This window comes from Pseudophryne corroboree, chromosome 5 (assembly GCF_028390025.1).
Source record: "Pseudophryne corroboree isolate aPseCor3 chromosome 5, aPseCor3.hap2, whole genome shotgun sequence".
Lineage (NCBI taxonomy): Eukaryota > Metazoa > Chordata > Amphibia > Anura > Myobatrachidae > Pseudophryne > Pseudophryne corroboree.
Window position 1 is genome coordinate 237402716 of NC_086448.1, and position 25472 is coordinate 237428187.

General features: G+C 43.3%; 1 protein-coding gene across 3 annotated transcripts in view; it reads left to right on the forward strand.

Moving 5' to 3' along the window:
- KCNH8 (potassium voltage-gated channel subfamily H member 8) overlaps positions 1 to 25472 on the forward strand; it is a 667193-nt gene that overhangs the window by 410714 nt on the left and 231007 nt on the right. For all 3 annotated transcript variants that reach the window (XM_063922193.1, XM_063922191.1, XM_063922192.1), the window contains exon 4: positions 18674 to 18801. In XM_063922193.1, coding sequence (XP_063778263.1) covers positions 18674 to 18801 — 128 coding nt within the window. The remainder of the gene's footprint in view (positions 1 to 18673; positions 18802 to 25472) is intronic.

Here is a 25472-nt window from a genome sequence, read left to right on the forward strand (position 1 = left end):
TGTGACTGAGAGTGCCTGTAGCCGCTGTGTGGATTTCCTTCTCGAGTATCACACTCATTGCTATCACTATATTCTGTACCCTGGGGGGCTAGGTGCGTCAGGGTCTCATATATATATATATATATATATAGTGCTACACAGTATATACTGTTTTGTATTTTTTACTGTGTATTTCAGTCACTTCATATGCTTTAATTCTCTATTTATGTCCTTTATTTACTGTCACATAAATCAGGGGGTTATTTGCAGGTATTGTGTTTGTCTGGCTATATTGTACTGTTACACTCTAAGGCTACAATCCCTGTAATGTCTGCCACACAGGGCGGGAAATACGCAGACGCTTCTGCATCATCCAGTGCCTGCACCAAGGATTTACCTAAGGGGGAAGTTTTAGCTGATGGTTCAGGCACTGGGTGGCATACATCTCCCAGTCAGCTGCAGCACCTGTGGCCAATCAGGAACCACCTTGGGCAGCATTCTCAAGTATGCTGAATATGCTTGTGACATGTCTTACACCCCATGTGGGGCCTCCTGTGCCATTGCAGCCACATATTGTCCCTCTAGTTAATCTGCCGTGGGCGAACACTCTGTCTACCCAGATACAACAATTAAATCAATCTTTGGTTAGACAAAAGTCTACCCCACGCCCATCTGGGGTCAAGGGGTCATCTAAGCGGGTCGCTTCCTCCTCACAATCCACTGATATTTCAGATAATTCTTCTGATGAGGATGGGGAATACACTGATCCATCAGACACTGATACAGTCGCTTCTGACGAGGAACCTACAACTCAGGTTGATGTTCCTGACCTAGTGAAGGCTATTAAGCTGATTCTACAAATTGATAATTAGGTAGATCCCACTACTGCATCTAAGAAACCTGATAAATTCAAACTTTAGAATGTTACTAAAGTAGTCTTACCACATTCTGACCATTTAATTGACATACGTCAGGACTCCTGGTCGTCTCCAGGAAAGAAATTCTCCCTGTCTAAAAAGATGCTAGCTCATTATACTATCCCTGCAGAGTTGAGTAACAAGTGGGAAACTCCACCGCTGGTGGACTCTCTTGTCGCCTGTCTTGTGGTGTCATATACTCTGCCTGTCACCACTGTTACCTCACTGAAGAAACCAACGGATAAGCATGTGGAGGGATGCCTGAAGTCTATTTACTCCCTTACCAGTGCTGTACATAGACCAACTATAGCAGCCTCCTGGGCCGTGAAAGGAATTGAAGCATGGGTTCAGGCATTAGAGGATGAGCTGCCTCAGGATATTTCTGACACTGCCAGACAATATCTGTCTCATATTACCACAGCCTCCCACTATATTCTGGAGGTGTCCTGGCGGACCTCAGAATTCTGTGGTTGAGGTCCTGGAAGATGGACCTAGACTCCAAAAAGTCCTTGGAGGTGCTCCCTTTTAATGGAGACATCCTTTTTGGGGAAGATCTGAATAAGATTGTGACTGACTTGGCGACTGCTAAGACTGCGTTTCTCCCAAGTACTAATCCTTCTGCACCGAAGGCAAAGAGTACCACTTTTTGTTCCTTTTGACCTCCAGGGTCAGGCGTACCCGAGACAGGTTCGTACTTCCAAAACCCCTAAGCCCAAACCTAAACAATCCAGGGCCACCCATTAGCCTGCTTCCAAACAAACAAGCCTGCTGCATAACGGGGTGGGCCTCCCCCTGGGGGACCCCAGGGTGGGAGGCCGACTTCTGCAGTTTGCCCAGGCCTGGTTAAGGACCATTTTGGACATTTGGATGAGGGAAGTTGTCTCTCACGGGTTCGCAATCTCTTTCAAGAGACGTCCCCCTCACCAGTTCTGCTTGACGGTTATCCCTTCGGATCCATTGAAAGTGCAAGCTCTACACTTGGTTGTGCAATCCCTCCTGGACACAGGAGTGGTAGTGCCAGTACCTCTGTCCCAGAGAGGCAGGGGATACTATTCAACCCTGTTTCTAGTTCCAAAACCTAATGGGTCCTTCCAGCCTATACTCAACCTCAAATTATTGAACAAATTTGTGAGAGTGTCCAAATTCCGTATGGAAACTCTGCGCTCTATTGTACTGGCCATGGCACCCGAAGACTACATGGTATCCCTAGACATACAGGAGCTTCCCTGCATATACCTATTGCCATATCGCATCAACAATATCTGCCGTTTGCTATTGGCAACCTCCATTATTAATTCCAGGCTCTGCCATTTGGACTGGCCACAGCCCCTCGGGTCTTCACCAAGGTCATGGCCATGATTACGGCCCTTCTCCGCTGTGAGGGAATCAGGATCCTGCCACATCTGGATGACTTACTGATCCTGACGAACTCCCAAGATGTTCTCCTCAGTCTTCTGGAACTGACGATCCAATTCCTACAAGCCCATCGGTGGCTCATCAACTAGAAAAAGTCCTCGCTGCTCCCTGCTCGGAGCATGGTGCATCTAGGGGCCCTGCTGGATACACACAGTCAAAGACTGTTTCTGTCCCCAGAGAAAGTCCTGAAACTTCAGTACTGGATCAGATACTTCGGAAGTGTACTTTTGGGTTTTCACAAACGTGGCTGGCCTGCGAATAAGCAAACCTTGGCCAGATGGAATGGTGATTGCACAAGCATATGCACAGGCTGGTCTTCCAGCTCCTGCTGCTATCAAAGCTTATTCTGCTCAGTCTGTTGGACCTTCTTGGGCGGCCCGCCGTGGCGCGTCCACTGAACAATTGTGCAAGGTAGCTATGTGGTCCTCAGTGAACACATTCATTAGGTTTTATGCCTTTGATACTTCTGCCTCCCAGGATGCTTCCTTTGGACGCCGGGTTCTTGTGCCCGCTACAGTGCATCCCCTCCCATAAGGAACTGCTTTAGGACATCCCTGATGTATTCCCTGTAGAACACAGTGTACCCCGCTGCAGAAAAGAGATTTATGGTAGACTTACCATAGTTAAATCTCTTACTGCAAGGTACACTGGGTTCCACAGGGCGCCCACCCTGACGCACTTAGCTTCTTTGGGTTTGTATGGCATTAGCCACTGGTCCCTTCTCCTGTCGTGAGAATGTGGTTCTATGTGACTAACATCTGCCTTCTCTTTTACCTGTACTGCATTGGACTGGTTAACGAAACTGAGCTCCAGTGTCCGGAGGCGGGGTTATAGAAGAGGCCATCCAATGCATCCTGGAAACAGTCTAAAGCTTTAGCCTGTTGGTGCCTTTGGATCAAAATCCAACTCTACACCCTGATGTATTCCCTGTGGAACCCAGTGTACCTCTCATAAAAGAGAAATACCTATGATAAGTATACCATTATTCCCTTTTTTTAATAACTTGGTGTAATGGTTAGCATTACTGCCTCACAGCACTGAGGTCATGGGTTCAATTCCCACCATGGCCCTAACTGTGGGGAGTTTGTATATTCTCCCCGTACTTGCGTGGGTTTCCTCCGGGTACTCCGGTTTCCTCCCACAATCCAAAAATATACTGGTAGGTTAATTGGCTCCCAACAAAATTAACCCTAGCATGAATGTGTGTGCGTGTACATGTGATAGGGAATATAGATTGTAAGCTCCACTGGGGCAGGGACTGATGTGAATGACTGAATATTCTCTGTAAAGCGCTGCGGAATATGTGTGCGCTATATAAATAACTGGTAATAATAATAAAATAATAATATTAATCAAAGTTTGTGTACATTGAGCTATCAGAAAACGTAGGTTTCACTATCTCAGTCTCACTTAAAAAATTCCGTATTTTTGAATGTTCCGTATGTCGGAATATTTGGATATGGATACTCAACCTGTATATTCTTTAGGTTCTATCAACTGGGGTATGCGTTAGCTGCACAGAGGAAGGGGAATGTCCACATTTTATCAGAATTTCCTGTGTCTCCTGGTTCAGTCTTTCCCTTCCAGAAAACACATAGGGGGTAATTCAGAGTTGATTGCAGCAGCAAATTTGTTAGCAGTTGGTCAAAACCATGGGGGTCATTCCGAGTTGATCGCTCGCTAGCTACTTTTAGCAGCCGTGCAAACGCATAGTCGCAGCCCACGGGGGAGTGTGTTTCGCTTTGCAAGTGTGCGAACACGTGTACAGCCGAGTGGGACGAAAAAGTTTTTTGCAGTTTCTGAGTAGCTCTGGATTGCGATCACTTCAGTCTTTTTGGTCCCGGAAATTACATCAGACACCCGCCCTGCAAACACCTGGACACGCCAGCATTTTTTCAAACACTCCCTGAAAATGGTCAGTTGACACCCATAAATTGCGCAGTAGTAACCTGTTCACTGCGCTGCGAAAAACGGCAGCGAGCGATCAACTCGGAATGACCCCCCATGTGCACTACAGGTGTAGCACATATAACATGTGCAGAGAGAGTTAGATTTGGGTGGGTTATATTGTTTCTGTGCAGGGTACATACTGGATGCTTTATTTTTACACTGCAATTTAGATTTCAGTTTGAACACACCCCACCAAAATCTATCTCTCTCTCCACATGTTATATCTGCCCCCCTGCAGTGCACATGGGCCCTCATTCCGAGTTGTTCGCTCGCTAGCTGCTTTTAGCAGCATTGCACACGCTAAGCCGCTGCCCTCTGGGAGTGTATCTTAGCTTAGCAGAATTGCGAACGAAAGATTCGCAGATTAGTGAAAATAAATTTCTTAGCAGTTTCTGATTAGCTCCAGACTTACTCAGCCATTGCGATCAGTTCAGTCAGTTTCGTTCCTGGTTTGACGTCACAAACACACCCAGCGTTCGCCCAACCACTCCCCCGTTTCTTCAGACACTCCCGCGTTCTTCCCAGAAACGCCAGCGTTTTTTCGCACACTCCCAGAAAACGTCCAGTTTCCGCCCAGAAACACCCACTTCCTGTCAATCACAGTACGATCACCAGAACGATGAAAAATCCTTGTAATGCCGTGAGTAAAATACCTAACTTTTGTGTAAAATAACTAAGCGCATGCGCTCTGCGAACCTTGCGCATGCGCAGTAAGCGACTAATCGCAATATAGCGAAAATCGGCAACGAGCGAACAACTCGGAATGACCCCCATGGTTTTGACCAACTGCTAACAAATTTGCTGCTGCGATCAACTCTGAATTACCCCATAATCTTTATTTGTTGTTCATTGACTAAAGTGTATGTATTGACCATTATCATGGCTCTCATGAGGCCACAGCATATGCCAGTTTCCAACAAATTCAGTTACATATATATTTTACATACTGTAGAGTCTATTTAACTCCAGTGTGGCTTGGGTACCTTGGATGGTTTGATATTACCTCCTATCCCAAATGTAGTGCTCTAGATGCAGATTATTGATATCTGCTTTTGTTTTATGTATACAGTACATTATATACAGTATATCAGTGACATGCTGTGAGGTGAGGCAAGTAATGCAGAGCCTTTCCTGTCATGCTCCAGTATACGCCAGCATTTTGATTATATAAATAATATGAAAAATACAAAGACTATATTATAAATATTTTCTTTGTATTATTCTAACCATTTTTATAGTCAAAACTCCAGAGTAAAAAGTCTATAATAGGTGAGGCAGTGCCTTACCTGCCTACATTTTCCACACATCTCTAATCAGAACACACCAAATTTCAGCAGTATACTGTATACTGCTGCACCTTCAGTTTTATCATATTTCCATCTCAGGTCCGCAGAAAAAGTGAGTAAATCTGTGTCGCCAGATACAGAAACTGACTTTGGCAGTCCGTCATAACAGAGGTAACATGCCACCGATTTAAGGAACTGACCCGATCACAACCCCTTCCCTGCCCCCAAATGACCTCAGCCTATCAATCAGGATGGGGCTTAGAGGGCACTGTGTGCAAGGAAGCAGGACCCATTCTGTACATGCGCAGTGTTCCCACCATCGGACTTGTATGCTAAACATTGGGTTAGTATACAAGTCTAAATCAGGGGTGTAGTAGGGTATTCCGGCAGCCGGGCTCCTGGCGACCAGCATACCGGCGCCGGAATCCTAACCGCCGGCATACCAACAGCTGGGCAAGCGCAAATGAGCCCCTTGCGGGCACGGTGGCGCGCTGCGCATGCCACACTATCTATTCTTCCTCCAGGGGGGTCGTGGACCCCCAAGAGGGAGAAAAAATGTCGGTATGCCGGCGGTCGGGATTCCGGCACCGTTATGCTGGTTGTCGGGAGCCCAGCTGCCGGCAAACAGAAGACCACCCCTGAATCAGGCCTAAGTGTACACTATATAAAGAGCTGTTAGATAAATAATCTTCCCTTAACCCCGTCAGTGGTGACTTTTTGGAATTTGGTCACACCTCCCAGGGCAGGTTTTTAATTTTTTTTACTTGCACGTTGCCAGGGGTTTCATGTGCATTGCCAGAGGTTTCATGCATTGTGTCATGCTTTTTGCCAGGGGTTTTATGCTCTGGGATCCATGCTCATTGCCACGGAGAATGCTCATTGGCTAGGGATAACTAGGGATGGCCATCGACCATCGATGATTCAAAATCATTGATGGTCTATGACCGATGGTTTGTTTTAGTTTAGTGCTACCGAATTGTTTTTTGCTTTGTTTTTTTCCTCAAAGCGCCAGGGCACGAAGCTTAGCTCTACCTCTGACACTCACTAGGTCACGAGCCATGCCCCCTGGTTCACCCGCATTTGTACAGTAATGCAGTGATGACCATCGATGGGTAAAACCATTGATGGATCCATTCCAGATGGTTTTACACCATCAAGGTTATCCATCAATGGTGACCATCAATGGATAACCCACCAATGGCCATCCCTAGGGGTAGAATTTGCTGGCGGGCACTAGCCCACCAGCACTAAAATCCTTTCCCCCCATCCTTCCTTGCACTCTGTTAGGCCGGTGGACATTTACAGAATGACGCGATCACGTCATGACGTGATAGTGTCATTCTGCAAAAGTCCACCGGCTGAGCAGAGTGCAAGGTGAAGGGAGGGGGAGCAGTGGCATGCCCCTGAAAATTTCCGGGGGTGCTAGTCTGCACAGCATACCACTGAAGGGTTTAAAATGCCTAAGATGCCATGCTCAGCCTTAAGGTCCCATACTGTGCATCAGCAAACACTATTTATTGTTTCAGAGATCCTGTGATTTTTTCCCCCAGATATATTGTTTCCCCAATCCATCTGACTTTGTCCATACATACAGATTTGTTTCAGTGATATGCAGATTTCCATCCAAAGTCTGGATCTGCACTTCATGAAAGTGTCTAGGGACAGGTTGGCCCACCTGGATACTGTTAAGTTCCCGCTTGGTCGACACCACGGGCCGGCCACTGTGGCATGCAAATTGGAACTACCCAGCTCACTGTAATATCTGTGTGCTCCAGGCCTTCCTTCGGCCTCCACCACGTATCTTCCCCCTCATACTGTATCACTGTGTCAGCTGGTCCATTCACCTGGGGCTGCTGGAGGGGAGATGTGTGTGCTGACCCAGGCCACCAGGATGGAGTAGTGAAGCACCAGAACCAGCTGAAGGACCAGAAGTACAGCAAGTCTCTTTTGCCGCTTTGGCTGGTTAGTGGTGAAGGGTATATCCGGCCATATGGTGGAAGCTCAGGAGGGTGTGAAAAAAGGACATCAAGACTGCAATATGAGGATCTTGGCAAACGTGTTCTCCCTGCTGGAAGGATCAAGAAGACCGCAGCTGGCCATGCTGGAGTGCAGAGGTTTTCAAGCACAGGAGGGCCAGGTGAGTAGCCACTACCGTGCCATATAGGTGCTCAAACTTTAAGGGTTATTGGGAGCCCCTTCTATCTGGGTTAAGTCTAAATTCAAGTGGGCTAAATACACTTGAAATTCACAGATCTCCACAGCCTAACCTTAAACATACAACCCCCCCACAGCCTAACTCTAACTGTACTCCCTTCCCCATAGCCTAACTCTAATTGTACCTCGCATCCTAACTCTAACAATCTCCCACCCCAAGCTTAACCCTAGTTATCCATCCTCCTGCAGCCTGAATCTGCCCCCTCATGAGGAAGCAGGTCACATGTTTGTGACATTAGAGGACCTTTAGCCCACTAGCATCTACTCTTCTATCTGCTGCCATCCAGTATAATCGCCAAGTCACAACCAGCTAGTTGTCAGTAGAATCTGCCTACTATAAGTTGCATTACACTGTTATAGTGGCTCAGTGCCCAAATAAGAAGCTTTATATTGCATCCCCTTTGTTGGTATAGTTGTCCCTTTGTTCTGGGGGTCTGTCTCCATATCTGTTAATAAGGGGAAACACCCACGTATATCTCTTCGCTGTGATTATGTAGGGACACAGCCTAGAGTCCATATGGTTGGTGTGGGAATAGAGGGCTGCAGAAAAGCTAAGGATCAGTAGGAGCTGGATAGGGGAAAATAAGGCAAGTGCAAGATTAGAAAGAATGAAAAGAAGATATGTAATGCAAAATTAGTTAAGAAACAAACAGTTTTAAAGAGAAAAAAGGGAAGAACTGTGGCAAATACAACATTGGGAAAATGGTGTATACTGTGTTCTAATGGTATAAAATTAGGATACAGGATATATGAGAAGGGAGTATCTCACCCCTCATTGGCTGAGAATGCCCCCTCAACAGATCCAAGAATGCCATCTCAACAGATAAATTCCAATCCAACCCTAAAAGTGTCTATACTGTACATCACCTCAATTGATTGTCTTTTTTTCTAGTCACATGTAGAAAATTTGAATAATGGCCGGTACTACTTATACCTGCCACCCCCATTCTACACTTGAACTACAACCACAATTAAGCCTTCTGTTATAATGTAAAATTGAGGAAAAAATATGTGTGGGGTTCCCCCTAACAAAGCATAACCAGCCGTGACCTCTTTGAGCTGTGCCTGGTTCAGAAATTATAGTGGAGAAATTTTTAGGGAACCCCTATATTTAATGAACCAGCACCAGGCACTTGGAGTCGTCCGTGGTTGTAAAAATATGGGACCCGACAGGGGACACACTTCTCGGGGTAACGCCAGCTGAATCATTCATCTTCCCTAACTAGTCAGCCCACACTGGGGATTCCTGGGAAAGTGGGGACCCCCCAATAAAGGTAAGGTCCGTGTTTGCAATCTCAGGCATATTTGTTCATTTTGGCAAACATGGGAATTTACCAAAGGCAAAACATGGGAGTGTTGGATAGAGCCAAACTTTAAAACAAGGGATATCATGCAAATATCATCAAATATACCATCAGCCAAACTCGGAAGTACTTTCCATAGATAACACAGAAACACAGGAATACACTTTTGATATAGACGTCCCCTTGAAAAACGTATTTTGAGACGCCTGCACAGTGTTATTTGTGCAGCGCTTCTTTATGTAAAATAGTTAAAGAGTTAAAAAAAAACAGAGAAAAAAAATGGTGTTCTCCCACAATCATAACTAGCCCTGAGCTTTTTGATCTGGCCTTGGTTCAAAAAATACAGAAAAAAAAGAATAAGTTACCCATGTATTTAATGATCCAGCACACCATGCTCTTGGAGCCAGCCCTGATTCTAAAAATATGGGGGGGAAATTGCATAGGGGTCCCCCATATTTTTAGAACCAGCACCCTATCCTGTATTATATTATTATTAGTATATGATAATTAGTAGAGAAACTTCAGGCATCCAAGGGAATCCGAGCCCAAGATCAGGTTTTCCCACCAGGGTCGGATTCCAAAACATGGCAAATGCCATCATCCCAGCATCAGTACTCACGCATTTTGGGTTTGATATAAGAGACTGCAATGGTGACTTGGGGGTCCTTTCATAGCAGATGCCGGAGAGAGCTCTGTGCCTCTGACATCTCTGCTAACTTCATACCAGTGCTGAGCTGAATTATCTGTCCACTCCAAGCTGAGCTGACCTGTCTGTACTTCCACTCCATTCACTCCAATACTGCTGAGCTGAATTATCTGTCCATGTGAGTGGTCATTTTCGAAAAAACATTCAAGTACTGTAAATAAATATACCAAATACTCGTGCTATGATTGCTGCCAGTATTGATAGTACTGCAACATTTAGTAAACTTGGTGAAGGTGGTAAAAAAGTTAGGAAAGGGCAGGCTCGGACTGGCCCACAGGTGTACAGGGGAAACCACCGGTAGGCCCCTCTGCCTGGGGGGCCCTCCTCCTCTAGGGATCAGGTTCTAGACTGTGCAATTGAATTATATATTATACATATGTTACCTTATACTGCACAGGATTATTCTCTACAGTACATTGCTGTCATTAATCTGGCACATTATCATGCATGCACTAGCATTAAGTACTATATATATATGTATTAAGTATATATATCAAGGAGTCCAGACCAGGTACTCTATAATGGTTAACCAAACATCTGTGGTGGCTGGCCACACCCCTAATCATGGGCCCCTACCACTGTATACCCCCGGTGGGCCCTTCATGCTCCAGTCCGACACTGGGAAATGGCACCTGAAATCAAAAGTTTCACACTGTTAAAAATGGGGTAGAAGTACCACATTAAAACTGACAAATCAGTGTCCACAAAAAAAACCCACTAAGGCTGAAGAACAAACTGTATGTTAACATATCCGTGAGGAGTGTCTGGGGTGTCCATATTAGCTATTTTTGAGTCTGACATTGCTGATACTGTACTTATAGAAAAGCCTCCTTTCACCATTTCTGCACTATCTGCAAATGTGGGAATGAGCAGTACAAGTAAAGATGGTGACAATGATCTTGATGACATAATAGAAATTGATGATGCTATTATGGAAATGGACCAGGATAAGGGTAATATTTGTGTACTATCTGATGCTACTGGTGATAATGATGAGGATGTTGATAATGCTGTCTATGTAAGTCATCTACCAGTGGCATTGGTTCTTGCCCGTAATAAAAAGGAAGCCATTGTGATGCCTGGGCATAATGCCAAAAAGTAATCTATTGGGTGTAGGATTATTTTTACCTAAATCCTGACAGTGTTTGTGAAGACATCTGCTCCATTTGTGAGGCCAAAGTTAGTAGAGGTGGGGACATTAACCATCTAGGCATCTACTCCCTCTTATGTCATTTGCGTTGAGTTCATTACATTTATTTTACAAAATGACAATAATTACTATCCTCATCATCAGCCTTCTCATTAGTGATTGGAGGTAGTCCTTCCAAAAAAATGTTTTGTGGAGGTCCAAACAAACCAAGCATTTCAGCCACAAAATGGCAGTCTCTTTCACTGAAGTACTTGGTTGGTTAACCTGTGAATGTCCTTTTTAATTTAAAAAAAATACTATTTTGCAGCAACTGATTAGAGAAAAGGCCATAACAGAACTAAAAGATCAATTGATCGATTGATTATTTAAACTTAACATGTGTGCGGCCTCATTCGAGAATTGTAGCAGCTGTGGAGAGAAGAGACAATACAATTTGAATATTCAACAACCTTCCCAATGCCCCCCTTGATTAACGTTTTTTGGAAACAAAGAATTAAATTAAAATAACTTACAAATCAATCCTTCTTTTCTTCCTTCTGATCTAGTTCTTGATTAATGAAAACATTCTTGGTTACTTTCTATGGGTTCATATTGTTTATTAAACTGTCATCCTGTCTGACACTGCAGTACCACTCTGTTTCCCAGATGTGCCATTTTTTAATTTGAACAGCACATATACTGTATGTGCTGCCCTCTGCTGTCACTTAGCTTAGTCAGCCAGCTAGCTAGCTCAGTGCAAACTTTTGGTCTAAACTAGATGTAAACAATATTCTGAGTTGTGATTTGATCAAAATGACTGGAAATTAATGTTATTAAGGTTAATAATACTGTAGGAACAAAAAAAAGCACAAATTATTAGATTTTAGCTGGTTTTATAAAACAAAATACAGATCCACAACTAAAACAAGTCAGTGTGGTTTTAGAAAAACCAAATCCAAAACCTGACAACATATTAGAACCAAAACCAACAAAAAGGGGACAGCGCACATCTCTAGTAATTAGTGTCAATACAGTATGCTGGTCTCAGAATTATGATTAAATCTGCAAACTTTTAGAATAACATTCACTCAGCAATGGTTTGTTCAGTTTGAAAGTAATTTTATTCCCGCTAAAATATTTTCCTGCATAGAGAGGAAGTACAGTCATTGCCATATACAAGTCTTAAATTAGCTATATACCATTCTTAAATGAGATGTCACCCTGAACATGGGATACCCTTTGTTGAGGATCTGATTATCCAGCAGGCAGCCTAGAGCCTCACACAGTTCAAATAATGTCAATGTTAATATGGGATCTATTCATTCATGTCTTACAGGATACTGTTCCCTGGTTTTACAAAAATGCTTTTGATTTTAAAATTGGCAACTATTTGTTAAACATCTTTATGTTCAATTTATCAAAAAGGTTTTCAGGAAGAAAAATATAGATCATGTGATGGAGTTTTTCAGGTGTCTCACCCACTGGGCCACATCAATTATCTGATTTGTTCAGGACATTATCAATGTGATTACATAGGCACATGAGGAGTTTGCAAAGTAGATGTAACTATACAGTAAGACTAACAGGTAGGGGAATTTATCCACCAGCAAATTGTCAGTAAAAACTTCAAATGCCACTGAAACCCAACATTGCAATTGCAAATATACCATAAGTGTAGAATACATTGTTTGGGGATGTAATCAATATCCCGATGCTCTGTATACCAACAGTTAGAATCTCAGCAGTGGAATCCCGATGCTCAAAATATCGACAGATCCTGATGGTAAGCATAGGGGTTACGGTTAGGTTTAGGGTTACAATACTTAAAAAAAATTGTCTGTATTTTGAACATTAGGATTCCACTATCGGGATTCTGACTGTTGGTGTGCTGAGCACAAGGGATATCATACCCAACCCGTTTAATGCTACAGAGCAAGCCTGTAAAGGTGGGCATGCATTATGCATTTATCATCCCATCCACAAATTATCTGCAGATCAGGACAATAATTGCATAGTGTATTGCCACGGCTGATTATAGATGGTCAGGTGGTCACGCATGCTGAAATCTTCCAACATGCCCAACTGATCCAATCATCATTCAGCCGCATCTGCCAATGTATGTACTGCTGCAGGCAACCTCACCAGGGGAGAAACAGATACTGTGGCCATACACTGTGAAATATCTCACAGTGCATGGCCACAGTGTTTGGTTTCAGGATGTCAAAAAAAAATGTCTCTGACAGCTGATAGTCTATGCCCAGCGTTTCTCAATGCCTGTTGCACTTAAGAAGAGCATTCATTCTAACATGGTAATCTGTTATTGAGAAGTTAAGGAGAGCATTATTAACTTGTTTACGTACACATAAAGTATTATGCATTCTTTGGCATATTATGTATAGTACATAATAATCAGCATAAATATTTAATTTGATGAATAAATCTTTTATCTCCATTTTCCCTTATTATTTAAAGGAACTCTAACAATATACAGGTTGAGTCTTCCATATTCCAAAATCCAATATCTTAAATATTTCAAAATCCAAAATGTTTTGAGCGTGACTGAGATATTGACACCTTTGCTTTTTAATTGTTCAATACATAAAAACTTTGTTTCATGCACAAAATTAGATACTGCATGTTTGATGACATTGGAGGCATTGCAATGTGTCAGAAAGTACAACATATGACATAGAGCACTCAATCTTCAATCCTAGCCTAGCCCTATACAGCAGTGGACAACAGATGGCCCTCCAAGTCCTCTCTTGCTACCCCAGCTCCTTCCTATTTTGTTGTCAGCTTTTATAGATTGTTTTAAAGACATGCTGATGTTATTACAGAGAGTTGTCTCGTTCATTGGTTATTTAACTAACTACTGACACTAAAAGCAATGGACCTAGTTCAGATGTGGTTGATCTTGCGATTGCTGTTGCTATATTTTGCTTTTCAAAATTGCAACTATATGCTAATATGGGCAGAAGCTAACCTGAGCATAGGGACGCCAATGCTGTTGCATCATTTCTGTCTGATAGCGTACAACTGTTGATGAATCGGTACCATTATCACAAACCAGGTCATGTTGTAGATTATGAGTAAATGTGTATACACACGGTGAGATTTATCCTTGTGATTTTGATGATATAGTCAAAATCGCAAGGAAAGTTAGTGCAAATCGCACTGTGTTAGGCAGCTTGCGATACCAAGGAAAGATAGACTGCAGACAAGTTAATCTTGACTATATAGTGTACTATCTAGTACACAGTATAGTCAAAATTGGCACTTAGTCAAAATCGCACATAGTCAAAATCGAAGGTACAGATAGTCACAATCTGTGTTTCTGGGCTCTGGGGGAGTTCAAGGGAAATAGCATTGTCAAAATCGGAGATAGTCAATATCTCACTGTGTGTCTGCACCTTAACTCTGAAGATGCGCAGGCTGAGGTAAGCTGCTCTCCTGGGATGCAGAGGGCTCTCCAGTAACAAGTAAGATCGCAACTGCTTATTTATGCATGCCCGGAAGATGCCTGCATTTATCTGACCACTCCCCATTTCCCCCCTCAAATGCTGTCTACCTGTCACTCACTTAACGACAAATTGCTTGGTGTGACCGTCTACTCATTTCAATCGCTACATGTGCGCACTGCAGCTCAGACGCGTGCACAGTAAGAAAACATTGCGTACAAATGTCTCTTTGCAACTGCAAATGAATTAGGTCCAATGTGCTGCCATTTTGCAAGATAGACTGAAGCCCTATGTGGAACCTGAAGTGTATAATTGAACTGTGGCCCCAGAACGTTGCCTATCACTGCTATACAGAGTAGTAATCTAAATGAATGTTTAGCCTTCACATTTTTCTGATCTAGGCACAATTAAGTAAAGAACATTTTTAAGGTTGCAGTCCCTTTAATTACCATGTGATGCAAGTAGACCATGTGCTAATGTAGCTATATTATCGTGAATATTCTTATTTTTGTAATATTTAACTTAATATCACATTTATCATATACATTAAAATAGTAAACATAGAATTGCAAAACCTTAGTAAATACCTTGCAATTCGACCTACCCTAAAGATAATTGGTACGGAGGCTCTTTTTATACTTACCCATTCCATTAAAAAGGAGATAGGCAATCATTAAGGGATTTTGGGAGGGTGGAAGTAAGGATTTTTTATTTGATTTGCAAAGAGATTCACTGAAAGGATTGACCTAGTGCATTGACAGATGAAATTAGGTCAAGTGGATAAGTGTAAGAGTAATGTTTTCCACTGACTGGGATATAATCATGTATAAGAGGTAAAAATAATTCAATAACATATTTCTGCTCTATATCCATGAAATATACAGTAATATGTAAACACTGTCATTTTATTAATGATACATATCTCTTATGCAACCTTATTCAAGCTCAGTTTTAATTTAAGCTGTTATATTAAATTATGATTATGTCAGTGTTTACACGGACCACAGGGAATGTTATTCAACAGTGGTTTATTTTCTTTTTTTTTTGTCTATCCCTACTACATTTTCTATTGTATAGTGTATATTATATTGTATAGTGTATATACTGTAATATTTTTTTATTATGCAAGTTAGTATTATATATTCTGAGTCATATCCAGAAGCAACTGCAGCAGTGTCTCAGCCACAGGCGTGTCTGTGCCTATATTTTTTGCTGCAGCCATGGTGTGAATTTACTAAGGATCCATTTTTGGTTTAGATTTTTGATAAATTTTCAGATGATTTTGAAATGGAGATTCACTAAAGACACAAAAACAAAAAACATTTACGAAAAAAAATGACTTTAGAATAAGTTAGACCATCGAACCAAGAATAGCTACTTTTTAATAGATGCCTATACAGACCACATATATTCACTATCAGACAGTTTTAAAATCGAACAAAAATCACCCCCAAATTCAGCAGACAAAATTTGCCAGTAGCAGTTGAGTTTGGGAGAAGCCCTGCACATATCACTATCATCTGTGAACGCTTCTCAGGGTTAAAAGTGTTCGAAAGACACTCAGGATGAGGTCCCCTTGCCATCATATTATCCTGGCCCTAGCTGGTCACACCCCTCCTAGGGATTACCAAGGCCTGGGGTGAAGCCAGAGGCAATCCTTCGTACCTCTAGTGGTGATGTGTGCAGGATTGATGGTATAAAACAAGAAGTAATATTGTTATTTACAGTAGTGCTACAGGTCCCAGTAAACATTTAGAAGTAGAAAATCCAACTGACATTGACGTAGGGTTTCCTTTGAAGTTAAAACCCGATGGATGATATATATGGGGGCTTTCCAGTTGGAACCCTCGATGATGTCAGTCAGTTATTTTAAATAGACCTAATACCTACCTTTAGTAAATTTACCCCCATGTCTGCATCTTTATTCCAGTGCCATGGCAAATGATCATCAGACTGAGACCCCCACCTGCTGTGGCACAAATCCATTTTGGTGCTTCTTAAGACATAGATGTACAATTGTTAGCCATCGATTGCACCATAAACACTTGCACAATCCCTATGGCAAACAGTTTCACCTTCTGAACATGGCATCCTGTGTAAGTGGTTCTGCATCCTCAGAAGACTTGCCCACAGATGGCTTGCCACCCCCCCCCCCTCACATCCCCTGGAAAACCAATGGAAATTCACTCTCAGATGTCTTGTGCAAATAGACACAATTTGTGGGCTTCTCTGATCCACGGCTGTGTACGAAGATGCAGCAATAGATCATATCCATGAACATTGGCCATCTACGTTAACTTCAGGTTACTCACGGTGGCCGGTGTTTTCATGCTGCCAGGGGGCCAGGGAAGCTGCATCCACGGATGCAGCCACTGGCCTCAGTACACCCTGAAAACATGGCTGACACCCCCCATTTTCTGAATTGCTAGTCATCACTGCCCTTCCCTACCCTCAAACAGCCACACCATGTCAGTCATACTGCGGCTTAGGGGACACTGCAACCATTGTTGCAGAAACAGATGGGCACATGCACAGTATAGAACCTGAGATTGCGCAGATTACCTAACATAGGAGATGTACGTTAACCATCGAGTTTGTATACATCTCTGAATTAGGCCCATAGAGAATAGTTTTGATGGTGCTTTAAACAACAATATAAGTCCAGCACAGTCTTGAAGCGATGTGGTGTCAAAAATGGAAATACAGGTCTTATACAAGTAAAGTGTCTTCTTGACAGAATGAGGTTTCTGTTGTCTAAACACTACTCAGTAAGTCCTAAAACTGCTATAGATAGAGATTTATACCTTCCACTTATACAAGATTGCATTGTAGCTGCAATTAAATAACCATCATGTTGCCAACATTGCCTGTGGAAGATAAGTAATGTATAATACTTTCATTTGTCAAGCAAAACATTATCATTTGATGGAATTATATTATTATAGTATGTCATACAGTTGGTGAGAAAATTTCAAATGATAATTTACAAGTGATGAGAGACTAGGTATGAGCAACGAGGATATATTATAAAGGATGAATAACCATGTACTGTATGAGCAATGGCTGATGGGTAATGAAGGTAAGTACAGTAGCAAGGTGCAAAATACCTCCCATTAACAGGATTGCATTAGACATGATCTCTGCCATCTGAGAGGTGTGAAGAAATCAAGAACCTTCTCCATGCTACTCTTTAAATAGTAAGATTCACTCAACTCCTCCCAATAACCAGTTCAAACTTTTGCACACTTTCAGATGCCATTTTCTGTGCCTCCATATTCTTATTTTTCTGTGCACAATCGCGCACTTGCCAAAAAGTAGATGTACAGATATGACATATAAATAGTTTTTCTGCAAGGTTGCTACTCATAAAAGCCCCTTAATGTAAAATTGTTATTTTAATAATTAAAGGGTCTGGACGGGTAGCAGTTGATTTACAGACAGACACAATACCGACGGTCATAATCCCGACGGCCATTGACCAACAGTCAAAATACTGACACGGTCAAAATACCGTTATTCATTATACCAACATGTTCAAAATACCGACATGCCAAAATGCCGACATGCATTTTTAAGGTATTTTTGCCCAGAAACAGACGTGTTCATACTTTACCATCCCATTGGACCTGGAGGGGGAATTTGATAGTGTGCCCGAAGCGAGGGGACACGGTACACTTACACGGTGTCCATGTCAATCTATGTCGACATTGACACAAAAAGAAAAAGAAAAACTCATGTCGGTATTTTGAAATGTCAGCATTTTAAATGGCAGTATTCTGACTATGTCGGTATTTTGAACATGTTGGCATAATGAATGTCGGTATTTTGACCGTGTCTGTATTTGGACTGCCAGTCAATGGCTGTCGGGATTATGACCGTTGGTATTGTGTCCGTTGGTATATCATACTGAACCCGTTTGGACTACCCCGAGCTGATCACATTATTTAGCAATAATGGTAACAATAGACTGAATCAGTGGGAGTTTCTGGCCTTAAAGGGAGTCACTTGATTGGATGCTTGCCACCGATTATAAATGTTCTGTTTATTTGGTGGTATTCAAAACCCTTTAACAGTACAAATGTAGTAATTATTTGGTATTAGGATTGTAAATTCACATTTCCAGTTCATTTAATTCATCCTAAGAATAAGCTGTATATTTTTAGCATTCATGGATCTTTCTACATGCAAGAAAAAAATATACTGAAGTCTGTCATTATATTTTATTACATTTTAAAGAGTGTCATAGCAGTTCAGCTCCAGAAGGTTAAAGATGCATGTGGTGATATTTAATTGCTTGTTACTTTTGTTCTACAGAAAAATACAGAGGAAGAGGAAAGACAGGGTCACATTTTGAGGCTGCAAGGAGACGAAGTCGGGCTGTCCTTTATCACATCTCCGGTCACCTACAAAGGAGAGAAAAGAACAAATTAAAGCTCAATAAAGTAAGAATTCATATACATGTGCCTATAAATAAAGAAGGCAAGGCACCTAATAGTAGTTTTAGAAATATATGAATATTTAATGTGCTCAAATACTGAAGTGCACATGTGCTTGTACCCAATATATAATGATTCAGGCTGATCTGTATTGATCTGTTATCCATCATTTTAAATGGTTGATCATTCTGGAATGATGACGATATTGTGTGTTCTAGGAAACCAGAAAAACAATGAGAACTATTTAGTGTACTAGGGTCCTAATTCAGACTTGACCGCTGAGCTGCAAATTACACTGCGACCAGAGAAGGCATAGCTTGAAGAGAGAAGACAGATTTTCCACTTTGAGGTAATCAGTAATGCACCTTGGCAGGGCGGATTTGTCCACTGGGATACCGGGTGAGTTCCCAAACGGCTGGTCATATTTTCATCTTGGCCGGGCCGGCTTGATCCATGCGTCAGCTGTGGGTGCTGACCTTCCTGGATTTGCGTTCCACCATTGTTGGAACGCAAACCGGAAGATGTAATCCTCTGGCTGGGGAGCACTTACGATAATCCGCAGCCTGGCGGGAGCGGGTGGGATTGGGCAGTGAGGTGTGTGCAGTACAGCTGGTAGTGTGAGGGGTAATAAGAGAGGGGTTGTGTGGTGTGTGCAGTACAGCTGGTAGTGTGAGGGGTAACAGTGAGGAGAGGGGCAGTGTGCAGTACAGAGCTGGTAGTGTGAGGGGTAATATGGAGGAGAAGGGTAGTGCGTGTGTGCAGTACATCTAGTAGTGTGAGGGGTAACAGAGGAGAGAGGGGCAGTGTGGTGTGTGCAGTACAGAGCTAGTAGTGTAAGGGGTAATAGGGAAGAGAGAGGTAGTGTGCTGTGTGCAGTACAGGGCTGGTAGTGTGAGGGGTAACAGTGAGGAGGGGTGCAATGTGGTGTGTGCAGTACTAAACTGATAGTATGTAGGGATACAGTGAGGAGAGGGACAGTGTGGTGTGTGTATAGTATAGGGTTGATAGTATGAGGGTAATAGTGAGGAGAGGGACAGTATGGTGTGTGTATAGTATAGGGCTGATAGGAAGAGGGATGAGATTGAGGAGAGGGGCAGGATGGTGTGTGTGTGTGTATAAGATAGGGCTGATATTATGAGGAATAGTTAGGAGAGGGACAGTATGGTGTGTGTGTGTGTGTGTGTGGGTGTGTGTGTGTGTGTGTGTGTGTGTGTGTATAGCACAGGGCCAGGGGCAAATTGGCCATTGGGGTAAGTTCCCACTCGGCTTGTTCCATTTGTCCCTTGGCCGGACGGCTCACTTTACCTGCTGGCCAGGCCTGATATATGCACCTGATACATGCATCTGGTACATCTGATACATGCATCTGCTGACGGATGCAGAACTTCCAGGATTTGCATTCCCCCACTGTGGAACTGGAAAATGTGATCCTGTAGACTAGCGAGCATTTCCGGTAATCAGCAGCCTGAAATTGGCTGGAGTGGGTGTGACAGGACTGTGGCAGCCGGAGCCAATGAGAGCTGAGCACAGCATCACCATGACCCCGGGGACCCCCAGCAGGCAGTCACACACAGAAGACACACCAAGGGGGCTGAGTGGGATCCTCAGTCTCATCGGAGCCCCCCACCCCAGTCACTCTGGAGCCTCCAAGAGACAGGCATGCTATCCCGGGGCACAGGGACCATGTCGGCAAGGAACATGTACAACATGGTGGATTATGGATGGGACTCCCAGGTCCCCCTGCACAATATCAACACTTTCCAGCATGGTATCCACTTCCAGGTGGAGTTGAGCCCAGGGTGCTGTCTGTCTTTCTGCTATTACCTCTCTCCTGGCACTGCTGACAGTCTCTGCTGCTCTCTTGCTGTCTGTCTCTGTCTGCTAATATGTTGCTGTGTTTGCTGTTCTTGTGGTTTGTCTCACTGCTGCTCTATTGCTTTCTTGGCTGCTCTTTTGCTTGCTCTCTCTGCTGCTCTATTGCTGCTGCTGCTCTCGCTTGTTTACTGCACTATATAAACCGTTAATAATAATAATAATAATAATAATAATAATAGCATAGGGCTGGTGAATGTTTCAATGTTGTGGCTGATGGTGGGCATCTCAGCCCTTGCATATTCAGATGCACGGATGTATACCAGGGTGGTGCATTGAAGCAGTATTACAATAATGTTGCAAAAACAACTGCATCAAAAGTCGCAAGAAACTGCAAGTTCGTCCAACTCATAATCAGGTCATATGAGGAGGGATCCCACCCCCCTCAACAGACCCCACCCCCTCAGCAGATCCCACCCACATTAAGGCTGCTTCCATAAATTCCCCGTGCTGGTTTTCCATTCCAATCCGCCTCTGTACCTTGATACCTTATCTATGCATATAGACAGTGACGTATCTAAATGTGAAAAATGATGTATAATAGTTCAATACAGATACAATTGAATAATTTTATATTTGGTACAAGCACATCTGCCCATTATTGTTTGAACACATATATTTTTTAAAATGTACACTTTAGGTCTCTGGATGTTCTTATTGTTACTGTTTGGATATTACCCACTAACAACATGCATTCTGATGATGACTGTCACTTGATATCACAATGATTTTTTTTTATACATGTTGGATTCACTATACGGTTTTGGTCACCACTACTGTTAAATTAAGCACAATTTGTAATCTCTTGCTCTAATATATATATGTAATAGTAGAAGTGGGTCTGTATTGGGTAGTATGCAATACCATTATTTCTCCTACTGCTTCAGGTGTAATACCAGCAAATTCACTTCCCATCTTCCATACCTCCCCATGAAAGTACATTTTCACATCATTATCAACATTTATTTATATAGTGGCAACATATTCTGCAGTGCGTTATAATTCACATCCATGTAACTAGCATCTGGATGCCAGAGGTTTGCTGCAGTGCATAATTGTATGTATTTTAGAATATATTTGTGTCAGGTGCAAGACATAGGTAATTATCTTCAGTATATTTATTGTTCTTTATTAACTTCCTCTGCCCCTGATGGGTATAAAAGTGAATATATTAGTATTAATGACTGTTTCTCCTCAGAAAATATATCTAGTTAATACACTACATACATTATGTAAGCGTTATGTTGCATTAATATATAATTTTCTAATATAAGAATGATAGACTGGTTCATATTCTTTCACCATTATGATATATTTCTGTATAATGTAGCATGTATTACTGGGAAAACACAAGGCCACATTTTGAAATCGGCTGAAGTGCAGAGCAAGAGCCCCTTTGATGGCGCATCGATCAGGTACAACTACATTTCCAACAAGCATTTGAGTTGGGATAGCAAGATAACAGTGCGCCTCGTTTTTAGACCAGTGTGATTAATTTGAAGAGGAACAGTGATTTAGATCAGTGGACCTTAACCTCAACCCATACCACCAGGGGCGTATCATGAGAAGAGGGGGCCTGTGTGCAGTGTCCATCCGGGCTGCCTCCCCTCCTCTCTAGCGGCAGTGCAGCTCTAGTGCTAGTAGACTCTGGTGCTGTGCCAGGTGCTGTGTTAGTAGGCTCTGGTGCTGTGCGGCAACAATTTTACAGAGCTGCTACTGCTAACATGAATTTGCAAAGGGAAGTATAGCAGAGAAATGGGTGCATGGTGTGAGGTTTGGGCTTCCCTTAAACAAGGGGCCCATGCAGACATTATAGAAACGCCACTGCATACCACCCAACATTCTTAAAACGGGACTCGGGACACTATGTGTCAAAAGGGGGCATGGCCTCATGCCCGTGAGGTCACGCCCCCATTGTGTGACTTTTGAAGGGGGAGTGACTGCATGTCATTCCCTTGTTGCTCATCATGCTGGGATGGTCGGGAGGTATACTCCACCCTCAAAATTTCTATACAGGTCTTGTTTTAAGGGGGTTTTGAGGGTGTCTGTTGGTGATACTGGAAGACCGCACTTGAGAACCCATGATTTAGATCAGGGTTTTCCAAAATCCATCTGGGGTGGAGAGAATATAGTTTTAGGCTGATCCCTTGTTGTGCAGACGAGTACACAGTTATTTACACTCCCCAAATGGTCTATGTTTGCTTTAACTCCAAGCTGGCAATCTCCTAATACACTTTTTATAGTATGCATTTTATAACTTCCATTTATGCTGTGAGTTGAAACAATCTGCCCTATGTTAAAAAATAATAACGCAAAAGTATAATATCTGCAGTTCTGATGTAATTTTAATTTCTGAATTAAAATTTTAGGAGAAAAACCAAACAGTGTTATTTACAAAGAGGGGTTGTTCTAAAAGGGTTAGGACAGGTCAGACTTTTGCTCTTCACGTTTCTGCCCCTGTGCAAAAATAAGTACACCTTTAGTTAGAGATGAGCGGGTTCGGTTCTGACTCGGAAATCAGAACGAGGCAAAACATCATCATCCCGCTGACGGATTCTCGCGGGGTTTGGATACCATATAAGGAGCCGCACGTCGCTGCCATTTTCACTCCAGTCCTGGAGAGTGTAGCGAGAGGACATGTCTCCGGCCTCAGCGTCTGTGTGGGTGGGAAAGTGGCGTGGCGATTATAGTTCTGTCTTGTGCTGTTCAGTCCAGTGTAGTGTCTTAGCTGCATCAGTCAGTCCAGTGACCAGTCACAATGGTGGTGTCCTCTGCTGCCAGATGTCCAGTGCTGCTGTATAAATCCCTTACAGTATCACTGTGTTGTCCTGCATCAGACCAGTGGTAGTGTCCTGTGCATCAGTCAGTTCAGTGATCAGTCACAGTGATGGTGTCCTCTGCTGCCATATGTTCAGTGCTGCTTTATAATAAGTTCCTTACAGTGTTGCTGTGTTGTCCTGCATCAGACCAGTGGTAGTGTCCTGTGCATCAGTCAGTCCAGTGACCAGTCTCAGTAGTGGACTCCTCTGCTGCCAAATGTCCAGTGCTGCTGTATAATAAGTCCCTTACAATGTCGCTGTGTTGTCCTGCATCATACCAGTGGTAGTGTCCTGTGCGTCAGTCAGTCCAGTGGCCAGTCACAGTGGTGGTGTCCTCTGCAGCCATATGTCCAGTGCTGCTGTATAATAAGTCCCTTACGGTGTTGCTGTGTTGTCCTGCATCAGACCAGTGGTAGTGTCCTGTGCATCAGTCAGTCCAGTGATCAGTCACAGTGATGGTGTCCTCTGCTGCCATATGTTCAGTGCTGCTTTATAATAAGTCCCTTACAGTGTTGCTGTGTTGTCCAGCATCAGACAAGTGGTAGTGTCCTGTGCATCAGTCAGTCCAGTGACCAGTCACAGTGGTGGTGTCCTCTGCTGCCATATGTCCAGTGCTGCTGTATAATAAGTCCACTGTGTTGTCCTGCATCAGACCAGTGATAGTGTCCTGTGCTGTATATTATTTACTCCAAATAAAGGGGTTATTAACATTTAACACAAATATAATTTTTACAGGGTTTGACCTGTGTGGTGTAGGGGTACGCTCTCCTGTGCCGCATATTGTGTTATATAACTCCAGAAAAATAATGGAGAACAAAAATTTGGAGGATAAAATATGGAAAGATCAAGAACCACTTCCTACTAGTTCTGAAGCTGCTGCCACTAGTCATGACATAGACGATGAAATGCCATCAACGTCGTCTGCCAAGGCCGATGCCCAATGGGGGTCATTCCGATCAGATCGCTCGCTGCAGTTTGTCGCAGCGCAGCGAATGGGTCAGAAGTGCGCATGTGCCGGTGCCGCAGTGCACCGGCGCATGGCAGCCTTCGTGGGTGGGAGGGGGCTGGACGTCAGCGTTAAGCCGCCATTTAGGGGGAGCAGTCCGCAAAGAACTGTACGTTCTAAGATGGTATCACAAATCCCCAAGGAAAGTCCAAGTGTGTTAGCGGTTGTGATGCTTGACCTTCCCAACACTGGACGGGAAGAGGTGGCTCCTTCCACCATTTGCACGCCCTCTGCAAGTGCTGGAAGGAGCACCCACAGTCCAGTTTCTGATATTCAAATTGAAGATGTCACATGTTGAAGTACACCAGGATGAGGATATGGGTGTTACTGGCGCTGAGGAGGAAGTTGACGAGGAGGATTCTGATGGTGATGTGGTTTGTTTAAATCAGGCACCAGGGAAGACACCTGTTGTCGTGGGATAAATAAAGCCATTGTGATGCCTGGGCAAAATACCAAAAAAGCCACCTCTTCGGTGTGGAAATATTACTCCAAAAATCCGGACAACAGGTGTCAAGCCGTGTGTTGCCTCTGTCCATCAGTAATAAGTAGGGATAAGGACGCTAACCACCTAGGAAAATCCTCCCTTATACGTCACCTGCTGCACATTCATCAAAAGTCAGTGTCAAGTTGTGAAACTTTGGGTAAAGCGTATGCAGTCCACTGCCATCTAAATCCCTTCTTCTCCTGAACCCAAGCTCCTGCAAGCCACACCACCAATTCCCTCAATGTCTACTTCCTCCTCAGTCAGGAACGTCAGTAGTCCTGCTGGCCATGTCACTGGCAAGACTGAGGAGACCTGTCCTAACCGGGATTCCTCCAGCCTACTGCTGCTGTTGCTGCCGCTGCTGTTGTTGCTGCTGGGAGTCGATCGTCATCCCAGAGGGGAAGTCGCAAGACCACTTGTACTACTTCACCTAAGCAATTGACTGTCCAACAGTCCTTGGTGAGGAAGATGAAAAATGACAACAGTCATCCTGTTG